At 31.6% G+C, this 16,712-nt stretch overlaps 1 protein-coding gene across 12 annotated transcripts in view; it reads right to left on the bottom strand.

The window, feature by feature from the left end:
• Nucleotides 1-16,712, bottom strand: part of LOC143244343 (C2 domain-containing protein 3) — a 99,609-nt gene that overhangs the window by 65,966 nt on the left and 16,931 nt on the right. For 7 of the 12 annotated variants that reach the window (XM_076488831.1, XM_076488835.1, XM_076488839.1 and 4 more), the window contains 4 exons: nucleotides 6,815-7,115; nucleotides 4,932-5,005; nucleotides 2,756-2,910; nucleotides 426-745 (listed from right to left, as the gene is read on the bottom strand). In XM_076488831.1, the coding sequence (XP_076344946.1) occupies nucleotides 426-745; nucleotides 2,756-2,910; nucleotides 4,932-5,005; nucleotides 6,815-7,115 (850 nt within the window). Of the gene's footprint in view, nucleotides 1-425; nucleotides 746-2,755; nucleotides 2,911-4,931; nucleotides 5,006-6,814; nucleotides 7,116-11,545; nucleotides 11,610-12,176; nucleotides 12,285-16,712 lie in introns of those variants that run through there. The other 5 variants (XM_076488834.1, XM_076488840.1, XM_076488841.1 and 2 more) reach the window with 3 other exon arrangements.

The following is a 16,712-nucleotide window of genomic DNA, read 5'->3' as shown; positions in this document are numbered from 1 at the left end:
TAAAAGCACTGCCTGTTATGTTTTTAATTAATCATTGTTATTCTCCTTCTACATCTTTTTGAGTTAAGGTTTTATTTCTGTTTATTAAGCATAAAGCCACACTCTGGGCTACCTGTTCTCTTCTGTCTACTGTGAGGATCAACACTCACATTTTAGCATGATAGGCCATGTGATGCCAATTGTCAATCTAACTAAACTGTTTCCAGCATTACTTTACTGGAATATAAATTTTCATATGGAGTAACTGGGTTATTATGAAAATGTTTTTACAAAAGACTGCACAAAAATTGGTTAGACACTAAGGTTAATATACAAACTAACAACCAAAAACAATAAGAAATCAATTAAAATATTCTTCTTCATTTTAAATTAAACAAAAATTATATTATACTTATTATTTACAAAATGAACTTCAATTTAGTTACCTGGATTTACTGTATTTACACATTAATTCACACTTTCTTTTTCGTAACAACTGCTTGGATGCGTGAACGTGTCCATCTAAGAGTAACTCACTAATTTGAATCTTTAAACCTTGAATGTGGCTCAGTGCAGCAAGGCTTTCTGGTGTTACACTGCTCACTGCTTTTCTCTTCTTCATCTCTTGACTTAAGGACGAGCTCTGGGCTTCAGCTCTGACATTGTTGGTCAGAGCAGTGGACAAAAGTTCATACGCATCAAGATGTGATTTATCAAGACCTTCAGGAGGAGGTCTGTGACCCTGAGATGGATATCTGTAGTTCAACTATTTCAAATAAACAAAAGAAACATGCAATAAATGCCTTGCAACTAATAATATAATATTTTAAGAGTAATTCAGCACCACATATTTATGGGTTTTTTTGGGATCATATTGGTTTATTTAAAGTGTTGATGGTATTTTATACTGTTGTACAAGACATATAGTTACAGTATAAATAAAATTCCCACTTACATTTTCAGCAAAAAAAGAAAATGACCACTGGTTTAAACTAACTTCTTATTTAATTTGATGTACAATTAATGATTCTTTAATACAAAGAGTTTGTTTGTAACTGGTATTTAGAGTTACAAAAGTAGGAGTAGGGGCATGACTGGCACAACACTAAATAATGAATTACTTAATGCACTTAAATATAAGTTGTTGTTTTACACATATGGATAAACTAGCAAACTGTTTACCCAAGTAAACATCATAACAGTATGGACAAGTAAAGTTGTACAAACAGCAAAAGAACACCTGAGGACAGGAATCCTAATCTTGAAATTAAGGTAATTACTTAAATGAACTAGAAGTTTAAGAACAATCTAAATAAAAGTCTGACCATAAACAGGCTGTAAAAACTTCTTTAATTTCTTCTAAAAGCATGAGATCTGGCTAAAGACATCACCATAGTAACTGGTAGCTTAGGAACATTAAAAGCTTTTGGCAAAGCAGGGAATCAAATTTTTAAAAGGTATACCCCAATTACATTATTCACTAATACTGCAAAACTGTTCTGTTCAAATAGGGTCTTGCCTTTTTTTTCATTTCTAAGTAAAAAGTTAAAAATTAGACTTTAAAATTTTATGGTAACATTACGTAGCTAATGATAATTAGATAAAAAAAATGTAAAAAGAGAAGTTTGCTGTTCATCAATGGTAAATAACGGTGCTCAGAATCTCATTATCCAGATGCTGTAAAAAGTCTTACACATTCTTTCTTTGAACAGACAAAAACTTATTAACAAACATACAGTAAAATAAAGGCTTGAAATAATTACGTCTCCTTCCCAATAAAGAATAATAAGGAAAATGTAAAAACATTGGCTAAACTATTTGCTACATTTAAAGCTCATGACTTGGTTATTCCATCTGTTTTATTTTACTGTATTGTGAAACAAAATATAAGATGAATTTGCTAAGTAATGAATTTCAGTAACTTCATAAACAATTGTTTAGTTAAACCATTAACTCTTTTACCATCTTTAAAAAACAAAAACAGATAAGCTCACAGTTAACAATTCTGTCGAGTGGTTTGTTGACATACTGAGATTCATCATCAAATATGGTGCAAAAAAATAGATTTATCTAACTTCACTAGCCTTACAATTCAAAACTGTCATTTACTGAAGAGTCAATGAGTATGTAAGAATTCAAAGATACAACAATAACTCCAACTATTTTATATCTAATAATATTATAAACAATTAGTCTTACTGGACAGCACATAAATACGAATTTTTAAACAAACTTAATTAAATTCTATTTGGTGACTAATTATTTTAATACAACTAAATTCAAAATGAGGAATAATATCTTTAATTTCGATAAACTACACGGTACTTGTTATTTTGAAGTAAGCTGGACTTATACTGCATGTTGATATACATTACACTCCATATTAATACACACTATATGTCGATATACATTACAGTCCATGTTAATATACACTATATGTTGATATACATTACAGTCCATGTTAATATACACTATACTGTATGTTGATATACATTACACTCCATGTTATGATACATTATACTGTAAACTGATATACATTACACTCCATATTTATATACGTTACACTGTATACTAAATTACATTACACTCCAAGTTAATATTTACAATATATGTTGATATAAATTTTAAGTTTATATACACGTTTCTATTTTTTTTATTAATAGTCACAAAATTAAGTTTATGTTATAAAACTGTCATAAATAATAATTCAATTTAATACTACAGCAAGTTATCAGACATTTAAAGTACATACAGGTCATAGAAGTAACTAACCAACCTTAGAATCATTGTAAAACAGATCTTGAAGGATGCTATCATTAGGAAGAGAATCACATGAGTCCGTTTCATTCATATTTTCAGAAGAAACTTGTGATTCAAATGAAGGCAAAGAAACACTGAAGTTTTCATTGCTCTTCTGTGACAGTTTTTCACCTATAAAAGAAATAAAAACATACAAAATTATTTAATTTTAAAAATAATATTACCAATGGTCATTCAAAATCATTAAGTCATTATCAAAATCGAAAAAATATTTTATTTACAAGGTTTGAACATTTTGGAATAACATATTCTATCTTCAGTAAACTCTCCAAGTTATGTTACAAAGATGATTATTGCTGAAATTATAATAACATAAAATTATTAGTTTATTTAGTTATTAGTAATAACAGTAAATGAACAGATAAAACAATGTTGAGTTACACATGAAAATGTAGAACAATTTTAGGTCTAAAGAGCACTGTGAATCATTTAGGGTCAGATGGTCTTTAGCAATGAGCAGACTTTTTTTAATGTAGAGTTCAAGGTATGAAGATCCTGTAGTAATGATAGAGAAATCATTAAATGAAATATTGTGACCTATGGTTTCACAATGTGAACAAATGGATGAATGGTTAGGTTTAAGTACTAAATAGTTGGTTTTGTTCGATACTCCTAAATGTTCATTAAATCTAGTTTTAAGTGGCATTTCATTTTTCCAATGTACCTGATCTTACAGTACTACACATATATTAATATATGAGACATGACCTGAGAAGTTTCTTGATCTCTGTACTGAAATAAACACTTTAGGCAGAAGCTAAGTCTGTACGTTATCCAAGCTGAATTTGAAGATAAAAGGAAAGGAGATAAAGAGAGGAAATTTGGGGACGGTGCACACACTGACTGTTGGTCGGAGTTTGTTGTTTAAAAAATTGTGAGTAATCTTCAGTACAAAATCAGTCAATAACCATTAATTAACATGTGTTTATAAAGACATGATCTTTCCTTCATTCCAAAGTAGCAAATGACAAACTCCAGATCTCATCTGCATATGTTACCTGCCAACATAGACTTCTATAAAAAGTATTTAAACAGAAACATAAGCATCACTGACATCTATCTAACCCAGAACTCCAATGCCAAGAAATATATATATGTATATATATACACACACACACATTATTTTATCTCTCATTTACTGCTTTTTGTTAATAATTTGTTTGTTTGTTTTGAATTTGCACAAAGCTACATGAAGACTATCCATGCTAGCCATCCCTAATTTAGCAGTGTAAGACTACAAGGAATGAAGCTAGTCATCACCTGCCACTGGCAACTCTTGGGCTACTCTTTTATCAATGAATAGTGAAACTGACTGTCACATTATAATGCCCCCACAGCTGAAAAAGCTAGCATGTTTGGTGTGATGGGGATTTGAACCTGCAACCATCACATTACGAACTGAGCACCCTAAACACGTGGCTATGCCAGACTTTTTTAAATAACTAAATAAACTAATGATTATGTTACTACATTATAATTTTAGTAATTCTCAACTTTGTAACATAATTTTCAGATTTTGCTGAATATGGAATAAGTTATTCCAAAACATTCAAACCTTGGAAGTGCAATCACTTCTTGTAGGGAATTAAAACATTTTTCATTCTAAAATAACTTTTGTTAAGCATAAAATGACATTTCACCAAGGGTGTCTCTTCCATATACTTTTATGTAATTTATAGTTTCTATCTACAGTACTAAATCCACAATCACAAAAGGTAAAATTTTGATCCTCTCTCAATATACATGTCACCTATAGTACAAACCAACACAACTGTTCTACTTTACTATGTTACACCTTCATCTCACATCAGACACACGTGAAAAGAAACGTATTCAAAGTAGAAAATTATGTACACACTGAAAGAATATCTTAAAACTTTTATGAAGAATTTACTAAACAAAATGAATAAACATGTAAAAAATTAAATGGCTGGTATCGAGACACTTAAAAGTAATATGAGTTGTTTCTTTTCTCTATTTATAAATACATTATGTTGATCAAAAACTTCTGTATATTGAATAAATAAATTTCAAATAGCATGGCCATACTACTTACATAACCAAAGTCTTTTACAAAATACATCTTTATTTTTGAAAAGTTACTTTTTTCAATAAAATAGAATTCTACTCACCCAAAACTATTTCAATCAGTTGTTCTGAAAATTCCTCATCTCTTTCATTATCCTTAATGTCCAAGAGAATATTACTAAAAATGGTACATTATTAGTTTCAGTCTAAAGAAAAAACTTATGATAATTACAAAAAGTAAATTATAATTATGTTACATATCTGTAAATAAAACATTACTGTGTATGTTTTCACTTTTTGATTACATATACATATTTATCCTTCTCGTTTGCCTCATAGCAAAGAATTAAAGATACATTTCTAATAGAGGATACAATTGTATAAGTTATTAAAAGATAGAATATATTCTTAATATTCTCCTGCCAGGTTTCAGGCTTGCATAAGAAGATCTCAAGGGTAAAAGATACAAACATTTTAATCCTATTTTCTGACTGAAAACATTTCTGGGAATTTGTAGCAAGATGTAAACAAACAACACTCAGTATTTGATGGTAACTGAACAGAAGTCAAAGGAAAAGGTTGTATTAACCAAACATATGGTTCAGAAATTCAAGTCATTTTCAAAACTGGTTTGAAAATAAAAATACTTATTTTGTTTTCATAAGTTTAAAAATACACAAGTGTTTAATTTAGTTTTCTATCACAAAAGCTAAGTCAACATTGATAGGCCTAGTTTTTACACTTTTAGGATTTTAAATATGTGCTTAACATTATAATAATAAAAGCCTTTTCTTGTTAAGTTGTTTTCATATTGATGACAATGGTACAATTTCATATTCTGAATGTCTTTGATACAATGCAAAGCATAGGTCAAGTTACCCAGAAATCCGACTCTCAGACCTCATGTGACTTATTGTATATTCATTAAAATAATATGCATAAGTTCTGCCTTCAAACCAGAAGCCAGACTGTGAGAAGGTAGGTTAGAACATATTGCAGAAGTAAGCATCAATTTGAAATTCATTTTAATTCTAAAAATCTAAAATTCAACCCAGGTAGACTTACCTCTTAACATTTAAAAGTTAGAAAACCCATAGAGAAATGGAAGAAAAAATACTTAAAAATATCACAGAGAACACAAGTTGCAAAAAGTAATGTTCTCATGTAACAACCTTGACCATAACAAACAGAATAATTCTCTGCATACAGTATAAGTCGTTTTCACCAATCTTGTATCCAACATTAATCATGAAACTATATATACTAAAACTAAGTATACTTAGTGTATCTTCATAATATTTGGCAAGTTTTTAGTAAAAACATAACAAGTCTTTCATTCATAAAAATTCTGATTTTTTCATATTTACTATTACTAAAAACATGTTTATGAGCTTACAAAGCCTATATTGAATTTGTCTGAATAGAAGTAGACTACTTGACGTTAGCTTCTAAATAAGCTGTAAAATTCCCAGTATTGGCAGGAACATTAGAAGCAGAAGTAAATACTGTCTTCAGAATTCTTAGTGAGAAAAAATAACAGCATGTCTGATAACAAGAAAATCTGTCTTATGGTAAGAAAGCATGAACAATAAGTCATGTAAAAACAGAAGAATGATGAATTAAAGGTACGTTGACATAAAAATCACATAACTGCTGAATTGACAACACAAAAGCAATTCAAAACAAAAAGGGTCTGAGTATTTCAGAGATAAATTTACCTGATTTTAAAAAAGAAATTTACTTTGTTCCCAACTGTATAAGCAATAACAGTTTTTACCATTTACCTTTAATGTTGAAATAGATGAATAATTAATACTGTATTATAATAAATAAATAAATTTTTATGTTCATTAATAAAATACTTGTTCTTCAGCACTTTATCATAACTGATAAAATAACTGGCTCAAACATAGAACAAGTTTCACAAAAATACTGAATGAAATATATTCAAGGGTATGGATTCAGTAACTAAAATTATAAACTGCACCTTGATTTTTCCTCATCATCAAAGTCATCTTTCTGACGAACATGACGAGCCTTTTCAAGCATTGCATGGATGAGTTCAATATCTAGATTTTCTACCACCTGAGAATTTTTGTGCTTTCTATCACCTTTAGGTCCTCCTTTATTCTGTTCAACCTGCTGATGCATTGTATAAACCTGGTTTGCTTCTATTAAGCGGTCTGTTTTACCTTGAAAATTATTTTTTTTCTGAGAATTAAAATCTTCTGCATTGTGGTTTTCTTTCAGTTCTTCTGTAACCATGTCAATTTTTGAACAATCAAAAGCTGGTATCAAACAAACCAAACACTTTTATCTTATTTTGCAATTAGTAAACTATATCATATCTGTTTTTTTTCATTTTATCATTTTTCATATTACGATTTACAACAAACTTTCAATAATCATAAAACTTAATTGATTTATAAACTGGTCATTCATAACAATTTTAAATCATCCAACATCTTTTGCCTTATGAGACAAATTCAATAAAGAAGCATTTTTCTTAAAAAGTACAATTATTTAACAAGTTTTAAAGCAAAACAAAGTACAAAAAAGAAGTAACGTGTATCACCTTAAACTCACTCAACATTCTTTATTAAGCTCTCACCTAAGACTTTACTTAACTATGTTGATTAATATAATTTTGGATCATTACAACACAAACAAGAAGAAAAGTAAGTTATTACTAAGAATATCATTAAATTGAATTCAAAATATTAAAAACTGTCAATATAAAACACTTAAAAGATCAAAATTAGTGAAGTATCTATGGTAATAAAATATTAACAATGGAAATGAAAGAGATCAGATGTGTAAATCAAACATATTTGTGTACCTTCTAAACTACCTTAACCCTTTCACAACAGCAGCACCTTCAAATGCTGTGTTACACAAGTAAAACTTAAACCCCTTCACTATCAATGCATGTGAATGAAATTAATATAATAATATATGTTATGATTCAAAGTGTTATCATATTCAAGTTTTATGTCCTTTATTTCAAAATAAATCTTTCAAACACTACTTAAAACTTCAGATCTATTGTCACATGACCAAGTTGGTTAGTTAGGTGTTTTATGGCACAAAACAGGAACAAATCTGCACCAAACATCCAGTAAAAAAGCTAAAATTAAAATAAATTTAGTAAAATTCATAAAAGGAAATTAAGGCAAAACAAAACAAAGCTAAAAAAACACATACATAGCATTAAAACCAATGTTTACATCTAGTCTACAATGTTAAGAGAAAAACTTCATCAATACAAGTTGTAAAGGACTTTCTGTAGCATAACTGTAATTATCATAACTCACCAGAAAGACTAACAGGTAAGTACAAAAACCACCATCAGTCACCTGAAGTTGGCCTTTCCAGTCCTGGTTCTGAGTTATTTGACATTATGGCCATTTTTAGAAAGTAAAGTGATAAAAGTTTTAAAAGACTTTTAGCAAAATTTTAATTATAACTCAGTAGGATGACTAACGAGTAGTTCAAAAAGCAGAATTGGCCCCTGAAGTTCGCCTTTCCAGTTCTGGTTTCAAGTTACTTAATGTTACAGCCATTTTCTAATTTCAAATCGAACTAGATGAACTTTGATTCTTAAAAGGGAATCACATTAAAAAAGGTCTAATATGTGAATTAAAAAACTTAAATAACATTAAAAAGATTAATGGAATTAAAAAAACTAAAAATATTTCCAAGGTAGAGAGTGTCACCATCACCAATAACAATGTCAAACTTTATGGATAAACTTCAGGACCGAACATGTTTAAAATGGTGCTATCGTTGAGAGTTATAATGACAGCAAGACAGTAAAATATGGCTTATTGTGACCTGAGTGTTACACAGACAACACATTGGTGCATCAGTCCCAGATAAAAGAAAATGATGACCAATGCACAGTCTAGTTAGAACAACTCCCTCTTTCTTATCCTTATGGAAGCAAGATGGCCAAAGTCCAATATAGGGTTTTATTTGGAAAAGCTTGTTATCACATTGTTCACTCCAAATCGACTGCCAAATGGCATGCAGCCGAACCTTGTATACAGGACCATAGTCCATGTATGCAACAGGCACAGCAGTAATAGTGCCAGAGGAGATGGATTTAGCTGCAGTGTCCCGTGAATACCAACATGGCCTAGTATCCAGAAAAACTGAATAGAAGTAGATGTCGGTTTTTAATATCAGTGAGAACAAGGTGTGAGCCAACGTAAAGTGATTCCATGGCCAGCAGAAAACTAAGGGAGTCAGTATAAATAGTGCAATTTGAGTACTGCTTAGCTTCTATGTGATCCAGGGCAAGAGAAGGGGCATACAGTTCAGCAGTGAATACAGAAATTGTAGAGAGAATTCTATGCACAACAAACCAGGGCAGAGTCCACAGTGTTGCCTGATTTCGAACCATCTATATAAATTGGAATGGAAGGATGGTTGGAAAAATGTTCAGCAAATAACATATAATACTTCCAATCGGGAGTGTCTGCTTTTCTCAGATGACTTAAGGATAGGTCACATTTGGGGACTGTAAGAAGCCATCGTGGGATGGGCTGACCAGTGGATACAGCAATGTTATCCAAGGACAGACCCAATTCATCCAACTGCAACTTGATACGAAAGCCAAAAGGAGCAATGGCAGATCATCTGTTCTAAAAAAGTATGGCCCACAGAGAAAGGAAAACACAACCCCAGGTGGGATGCTTTGGTAAGGAACAAAGTTCCGAAGCATATAGTAAAGACATTTGCAAATGGGAGAGGCACAAAGAAGGTTCATGAGACTCTATGTATAAGCTCTGAATTGGGCAAGTGCAGAAAGCCCTAGTGTAGAGCCAAAGTCTCTGATGATGAATGAGGTTCAGCATCTTTAAGGCAGTAAAAGGTAAAACAATAGCCTAGCATCAGGCCTCAGGAAAAACATTCTCCTGCCAGATCTGGTTAAAAACAATCAGAAGAATATCAAGAAAAGCAGGAGATAGATAGTGCAGAGTTTCATAGTGTACATCATCAGGTCTGACCGATGTACTACCAGACCGATCAAGGGCCAGTTTGAGTTCCACCAGTGTAAAGAGACAACTAAAGTCATAGAGACAATCAGCACAAGAGGATGCACTACAATGGCAAACAAGGACACTGCAGCAATGCCAGGGTTTCATAAGCACTATACCCAAACACCAGCATCAGATGAATTTAACAAAAGGAGGATCTTTAAAGATAATTACACAAAATAATTATTTTAATTATTTCATGGCATTGTATGTTAATGATAATGGATAGAGTTGGTAATATTGTAGTGAAAATGAAAAAGAAAATATAAACATTTACCTTCAAATACTTTTGATATTCTTTTAGGATATTTTAGAGATTTTACAAATGTGAAAACTATAACACAAATTAAAATAATCTTACACTTGATTTGTTAATAGTTTTAATGCAAGTAACTACAATATAAAAATATTTTTAGTACTAACAATTATAAAAAATGTCATTATTTGTATACGTTTGTTATGATCTTTGATAAAAGTTTACCAGTTTTTAAAAGGATACTTTACAAACACACACACACGATTAAATATAAAAATGAAAACATAAGTTGAAACAAGTTTAAATACGTATGTAGTCCTATAGAAGTACAGTAACACTGCCTATCTTTAGAAACACCATCCTTCATTGTAAAACTTATAATATATTGAATTGTATAAAGATCTATAAAAATACGTTGGGACAAGTTTAAATATGTATGTACCTTACAAAGCTATAGTTTGTTTTGAATTTCGCGCAAAGCAACACGAGGGCTATCTGCGCTAGCTGTCCCTAATTTTGCAGTGTAAGACTAGAGGGAAGGCAGCTAGTTATCATCACCCAACACCAACTCTTGGGCTACTCTTTTACCAACGAATAGTGGGATTGACCGTTACATTATAACGCCCCCACGGCTGAAAGGGCGAGCATGTTTGGCGCGACGGGGATGCGAACCCGCGACCCTCGGATTACGAGTCGCACGCCTTAACGCGCTTGGCCATGCCGGACCTTGTACAAAGGTATACTAACACTGCTCTTAATAACACTATCCGTCTATAGTAACAACATTTGCCTTTGTAAAACGTACGTAGTTCAGGTACATGTATACAAAAACTATACATCTTACGATAATAATAAGAATTAAAAATTAAACTAGCAGACTCAGTATAAGTTTTACTTATAAGGTGAAAATATAATGTAATACAGATCAGAAACATTTCATCACCGATAACTATAGATAAAATATTATACAAATAGGATATAAATTTTAAAACTTTGATTGTTACTGACGCCAACAGTAAAGTTAAAAATGTAATCACACGTTGAGACACATTAATATCCTATGTGCTTCACCCTATTGTGATACGTTCGCTAACTATCTATGTGTTTATCATAGATGACCTCATCTGCCTACCCTCTGCCTCTAGCGGCACAGCGGTTCATCTGCGGACTTATTCTAATAGAAACCGGGTTTCGTTACCCGTGGTGGGCAGAGCACAAATAGCTCTTTGTGTAGCTTTATACTTAATAACAAACAAACAAATATTACTCTTACTAATAAATCAGAGAAAAAAATTCTTAGATTATCTTCAGGTCGAAACGTTCTCTGTTTTATTAGTAAAAGTATTAATACCCATACTAGCCGTCCTGAGATACATTTTTACTTCAAGTGGTTTACTCGTCATTACAAAACAAATCCTACCCTCTACTAGCATACCCTCTGGTGTCACTTCATTGAACTATGACATCATCGCCTTCTGGTGTTTCTATATGAATAGTATAAAGTGTAATGTAAAATCTTATAATAATTTAGTACATTAAACATCTTTATAAATAATTAGGTAATTAGCAATTAACTTTAAAGTTTAAACAGTACCTGTATTGTTAAGTATTTATTTAAGAAGCAAGCCTAACTATATTAAGTCTATCATTTGTTTTGTCTGTTTTTAATGCATGAAATACCTACGTTTGCGTGTAGTTATACTAAGACCTCCCACGAAGCAAAAGGAACTAAGCCCTAAGGTAAGGGGTGATTTTCATTTTTATTTTGTATTAATAATGTAAAGTACCCCATAAAGAATATTATATTGAAAAAAAACATGAAACCCACCTACATAAACAGTTATTTACGTAAATATAACTGTTATCGTAACTAAACTCTCCATGCGGAGGAGTCGTTTATTCAAAATTATCTTACTGTAGCTGAAAGAAATCGTGTCTTGGGAAAAGAAAGTATAAACTGATATTATATAAATCAAATAACATTTTGTAGAAATACGTGTATATGTTCCTCGACAATCGTTTCTAATAATCGGAGAACCTTAAGGTATTACCTACGTATCTGTAAGCAACTTGTCACTATCATCCAACGTCAATAAATCAACTGGGCTAATATGGAAGACCAGCGGTTTAATATAGAATATGTAGGTTGAAAATTTTGTTCCTTGTCCATAGTTTTACATCCTTTTGTTTTCTGTAAAATCACGATAGCGAGTTATGTTGAATAATTGGAAGTAAAAAGCCACAAGAAATAATTTATTATAATAATAAAACAAAACAAAACAGTGAATAAAATTAAGATATGACTTGTGGAATCAGTGAGAGCTTGAGGATTAATTACTTTACAACTGGCTTAGAAACATACGTACTAAACTCATTCACTATCTCTATACTTATATTAACTGTAAAGCACTGGTTTGATTAGTTTTGAATTTCGCTTAAAGCTATATGATGACTATCTGCGCTAGCCGTCCCTAATTTAGCAGTGTAAAACTAGAGGGAAGACAGCTAGTCTTCACCACCAACTCTTAGGCTACTCTTTTGCCAACGAATAGTGGGATTGACCGTCACATTATAATGCCCCCACGGCTGAAATGGCGAACATGTTTGGTGTGACAGGGATTCGAACACCTGGCCATGCCGGGGCCTGTAAAGCACTGAAATTAAAATAAAAGAAAACGTAAAATTGTTTGCTCTGGTTCTCTGGTGCGATCAGTTCAGAAAGCCCTCCTCCCAGTGGCCTAACGGCATTTCCGCGGACACACAACTTTAAAAATCTGGTTTTGATACCCCTGATAGGCAAAGCACAGATAGCCCCTTGTGTTGCTTTGTGCTTAACGTCAAGCAACAACTTTTGCTGACATCATGTTATGAATGTTGAATGAAAGAAGAGAATATTTCCTTCTATAATTAGCACGTGTCTAGAAAGAATAATACAAGAACAGCATGAGCTTAAGTTGCTCCGTGATACTTCCTTGATTCGACGACGTACGACACAATCGCGGGTTTCGTAAGCTGTGTCCTACTTTGACACTAAACCATAAATTCATTTAGTAGAACCGAAACTTATAATCTGTTTGCTAGGCTTGTTGGAAGAAATGACAGCACAATTCGGACCAATAAAATAGTTTTAAAATTATTCTGTTTAGCGACATAAACTCTAACGTTTGGTTTCCATTAGCAACTACTGCTTCCAAAGTTTGCTTAACAACAAGTACTTTCAACCTTGACAACCAGGATAAAAAAGATTAATCAATAAGACTCGGGGAACATAGAAACAGTTACGTCATCAAAAGAGTTACTGGTCAACATTGTCTTGTTTAAAAAAAACGAAGGCAGAAGTTGTTCCAGAGGGAGATGAAAGTTGTGGTTATGTAAATAAAACAATATATATTAGACGTTTCTATACAATAAATAAAATATATTGTAACTGGATAAAACGACCAGAAAGAAAATAAGGTTAACCGTAATTGTACCCTGATATTGAGACTTTTTTAGAAAATTCTATGAAAGGTTAACCATAACTGTACCATGATATTGGGGTTATTCTCGATAGATCTATTTTCAACGAGATCTGTTTCTATTGTTAGTATTAGAATATTACGTCATCATTTAACTCTTCACTTCGCACGTGTCAGGTTCTTCTAATTTCCTTTCTCAATTTTCGTTAAATCTTCCATCGCTTTCATCTTCCTTAAATTATTTTATTAATTCTGGTAGAGTCAGGAAGAATTTAGTCAATCATATCATGGTTCAGTCACACAGTCTCTAATCAAGACAAAGTGTTAAAATGACACATTCGAGGTGATTGTCATTAAGTTCAGCATGAAACAAAACGTTGGTAAAATAGTTAGGCCAAAAATAGATCGCTCATAAAACATTCTGAATAACTAGAGAACTAAAATATCTATGGTAACCTGTACATCACGAATGTATCCAGCTCTCCAGCATACGGTGCTCACCAGCAATATTAAATAATACCTAAAGACAATACAGGTAGTATGATTAAATAGAAATAGCTTGGCACGTGTATGCGTTACTGTAATTATAGTAATGAACAATATAGGTAGTATTTGGTTAAACAGAAATAGCTAGGCATGTGGATATGTTACTTTAACTATAGTAATGAATAATATAGGTAGTATTTGGTTAAATAGAAATAGCTAGATACGTTAGTGCAGAGATGCCAACCATTACTATTTGAGCGTAATCATTACAATTTTGGTGTATATATTACAACTATACGCTCATATAGACAAATATTACGATTTGTTGCAACTCCCAAATTATTGTATATTATATAGGCCTATACAATAAAGTGATAAATTGTTCCCCCAGGGCTTGAAAGGGGTGAAAAGAAAATTTCTAGTGAGATACAAATATATTTTGATAATAAATAAAAGACATAGTCCAAATGACTACTTGCGATGATCATGTTTGTGCTTGAAATAATAATAAATATTTGAATCTCCAACATCTACCAATAGTTTGAGTGCGGTGCTTCTCCATACTGAGTACGTGGGGGAATCCATAGTTACGTCATCTGTGCTTGTCAGCCAATCAGCGCTCACGTAGATGGGTATTTCTCCTTTTCTAAGCGGCATAGAAACACCAATGAGATCGTTCTCAAGATGGAAAAAAAGAGGCCTCGTTCACCAGATTGTCTTGTTTCTGGCAAATCTAAAAGGACTAAAACTGTGAATCAAAAATTTAGGAAAGAGTATAGTGCAAAATATCCAGTCATTGCATCAAAAGTCAATGACAGTCATGCGTTTTGTACAGTTTCTCACATCAATTTTTCTGTGGCACATGGCAGGATAAACGATTGTTCCAGACATACAAAATCAGCATCTCACCAACAAAAGGCTGAAATGAAGACAAAAACGATGCAGATAACGACATTTATGAGTAAGAATTCAGAATATGAAACCATAATTGCAGAAGTGATGTTCACGCAATTCGTCATTGCTCATAGTTTACCCCTAGCTGTAGCCGATCATGCAGGACATCTATTCAGAAAAATGTTCCCAGACTCTGATATAGAAAAAAAGTATGGCTGTGCTAGAACTAAAACTACAGCCATTGTACAAATGTTGGGTTGTGAAGATGACAAAATGGTTTCAAGCATACTTACTAACAGTGTTTACAGTTTAGCCACAGATGGATTTACAGACATGGATGACTCAAAACTGTTTCCAGCAGTTGCTCGATATCTGTATGGGCTCTGTCTACAATAATTACGCTCAGTCATTTGAAATAGTTGACATCTCTGCATATGTGTTTGTATATTTGCTATTGATCTTAATTTTTTAATTTTTTCTCATGTCTCTGTATTAAAGAAGAGAACATTTATTTTATTTCCCCAATAACCTTGCCACATTCATAAATATTTTTTGAAAAGAATACTGTGCAAAAACCAATATACTTTAACCACACGTACCTTTGCAATAAGAAAAAAAATTAATTAATCTCCTTGTCAGAAAACCCATAAATAAATTTTTAAAAATTAGGTACAGAGAAAATATTTACCTAATACCTCATAAGAGATCACCTTTTAACAAACATTTTAAACAAGTTGTTGACATTTAATGAAGCAGCAGAGAACTAAACTTACAAGAAAATAATTGTATTAAATAGCATTTATAAATGTAGTGCTGAGATTTTAACTTGTACACATCACTAACAATAATAAAAAAGTGTGTTACAGAATAGACATTATATATAAGACAGGCTAATAATATAAAAAATAAAACCCCCATAGTAAAAATGCTCCTTGTGTTCATCTTTATGTATAAGTTGTCTAACAAACCATGATAAAAAATAAACTGCCATACCAAGACAGTAAATGCTTTTCTTCAGTGAAATCATATCTAAATGTAATTAATAAAAAATATCATTAATGATAATAATTATCCCTATCAAGTTATTAAATTATATTCAAACTTATAATTGAGATAGGTGAATAAAACAAGTCATGTCACCATATCTGTAAGATGTAACAAAAGGTTAGCATAACTTTTCTTTTCCAAGCCCTTCAACTTTAAAATTCTATTAAACTTGACGACGGTAATAAATGGAAAAAACTAAAAATTAAATATTTTCTATATAAAATTAAGAAATGGTTCTTGACCAAATACTCCATTTACAATATATTTAGATAATTTTTCTTCATTTTTCAAAAGCAATTATAATTTCATATTTCATGTTCGACTGGTACTGCCACGTTGTTAGTCCCAAAGATATTCTGGTTTACAGTAATGTTCATGAAGCACTGTGGTTGCAATTGTTACATTTATGTTAGTTCCAAAGATGTTCTAATTTACAATGATATTCATGGCAGGCTGTTGTCGATATTGTTACATTTATTTTAGTCTCAAGATGTTCTACTTAATTTTTCAGCATTAAAAATAACAAGACTGATAGAAGTTTAATTTTAACTTAACAAAAAGAACAATCTGAAAAAATTATCACTGTTAGCACCCCAACCTTGGTATGTTTTATACTGATTAGTATGGTAGACTTTTTAATAACTATTGTTTTGTAGGAAGTAAAGTTGTGAATAACAACAGCAGGTTTACTGCAAGTTTACT

The sequence above is a fragment of the Tachypleus tridentatus genome, chromosome 2 (assembly GCF_004210375.1).
Source record: "Tachypleus tridentatus isolate NWPU-2018 chromosome 2, ASM421037v1, whole genome shotgun sequence".
In the NCBI taxonomy this organism is placed as follows: Eukaryota; Metazoa; Arthropoda; class Merostomata; order Xiphosura; family Limulidae; genus Tachypleus; species Tachypleus tridentatus.
This window is presented reverse-complemented; position numbering and strand designations above follow the sequence as displayed.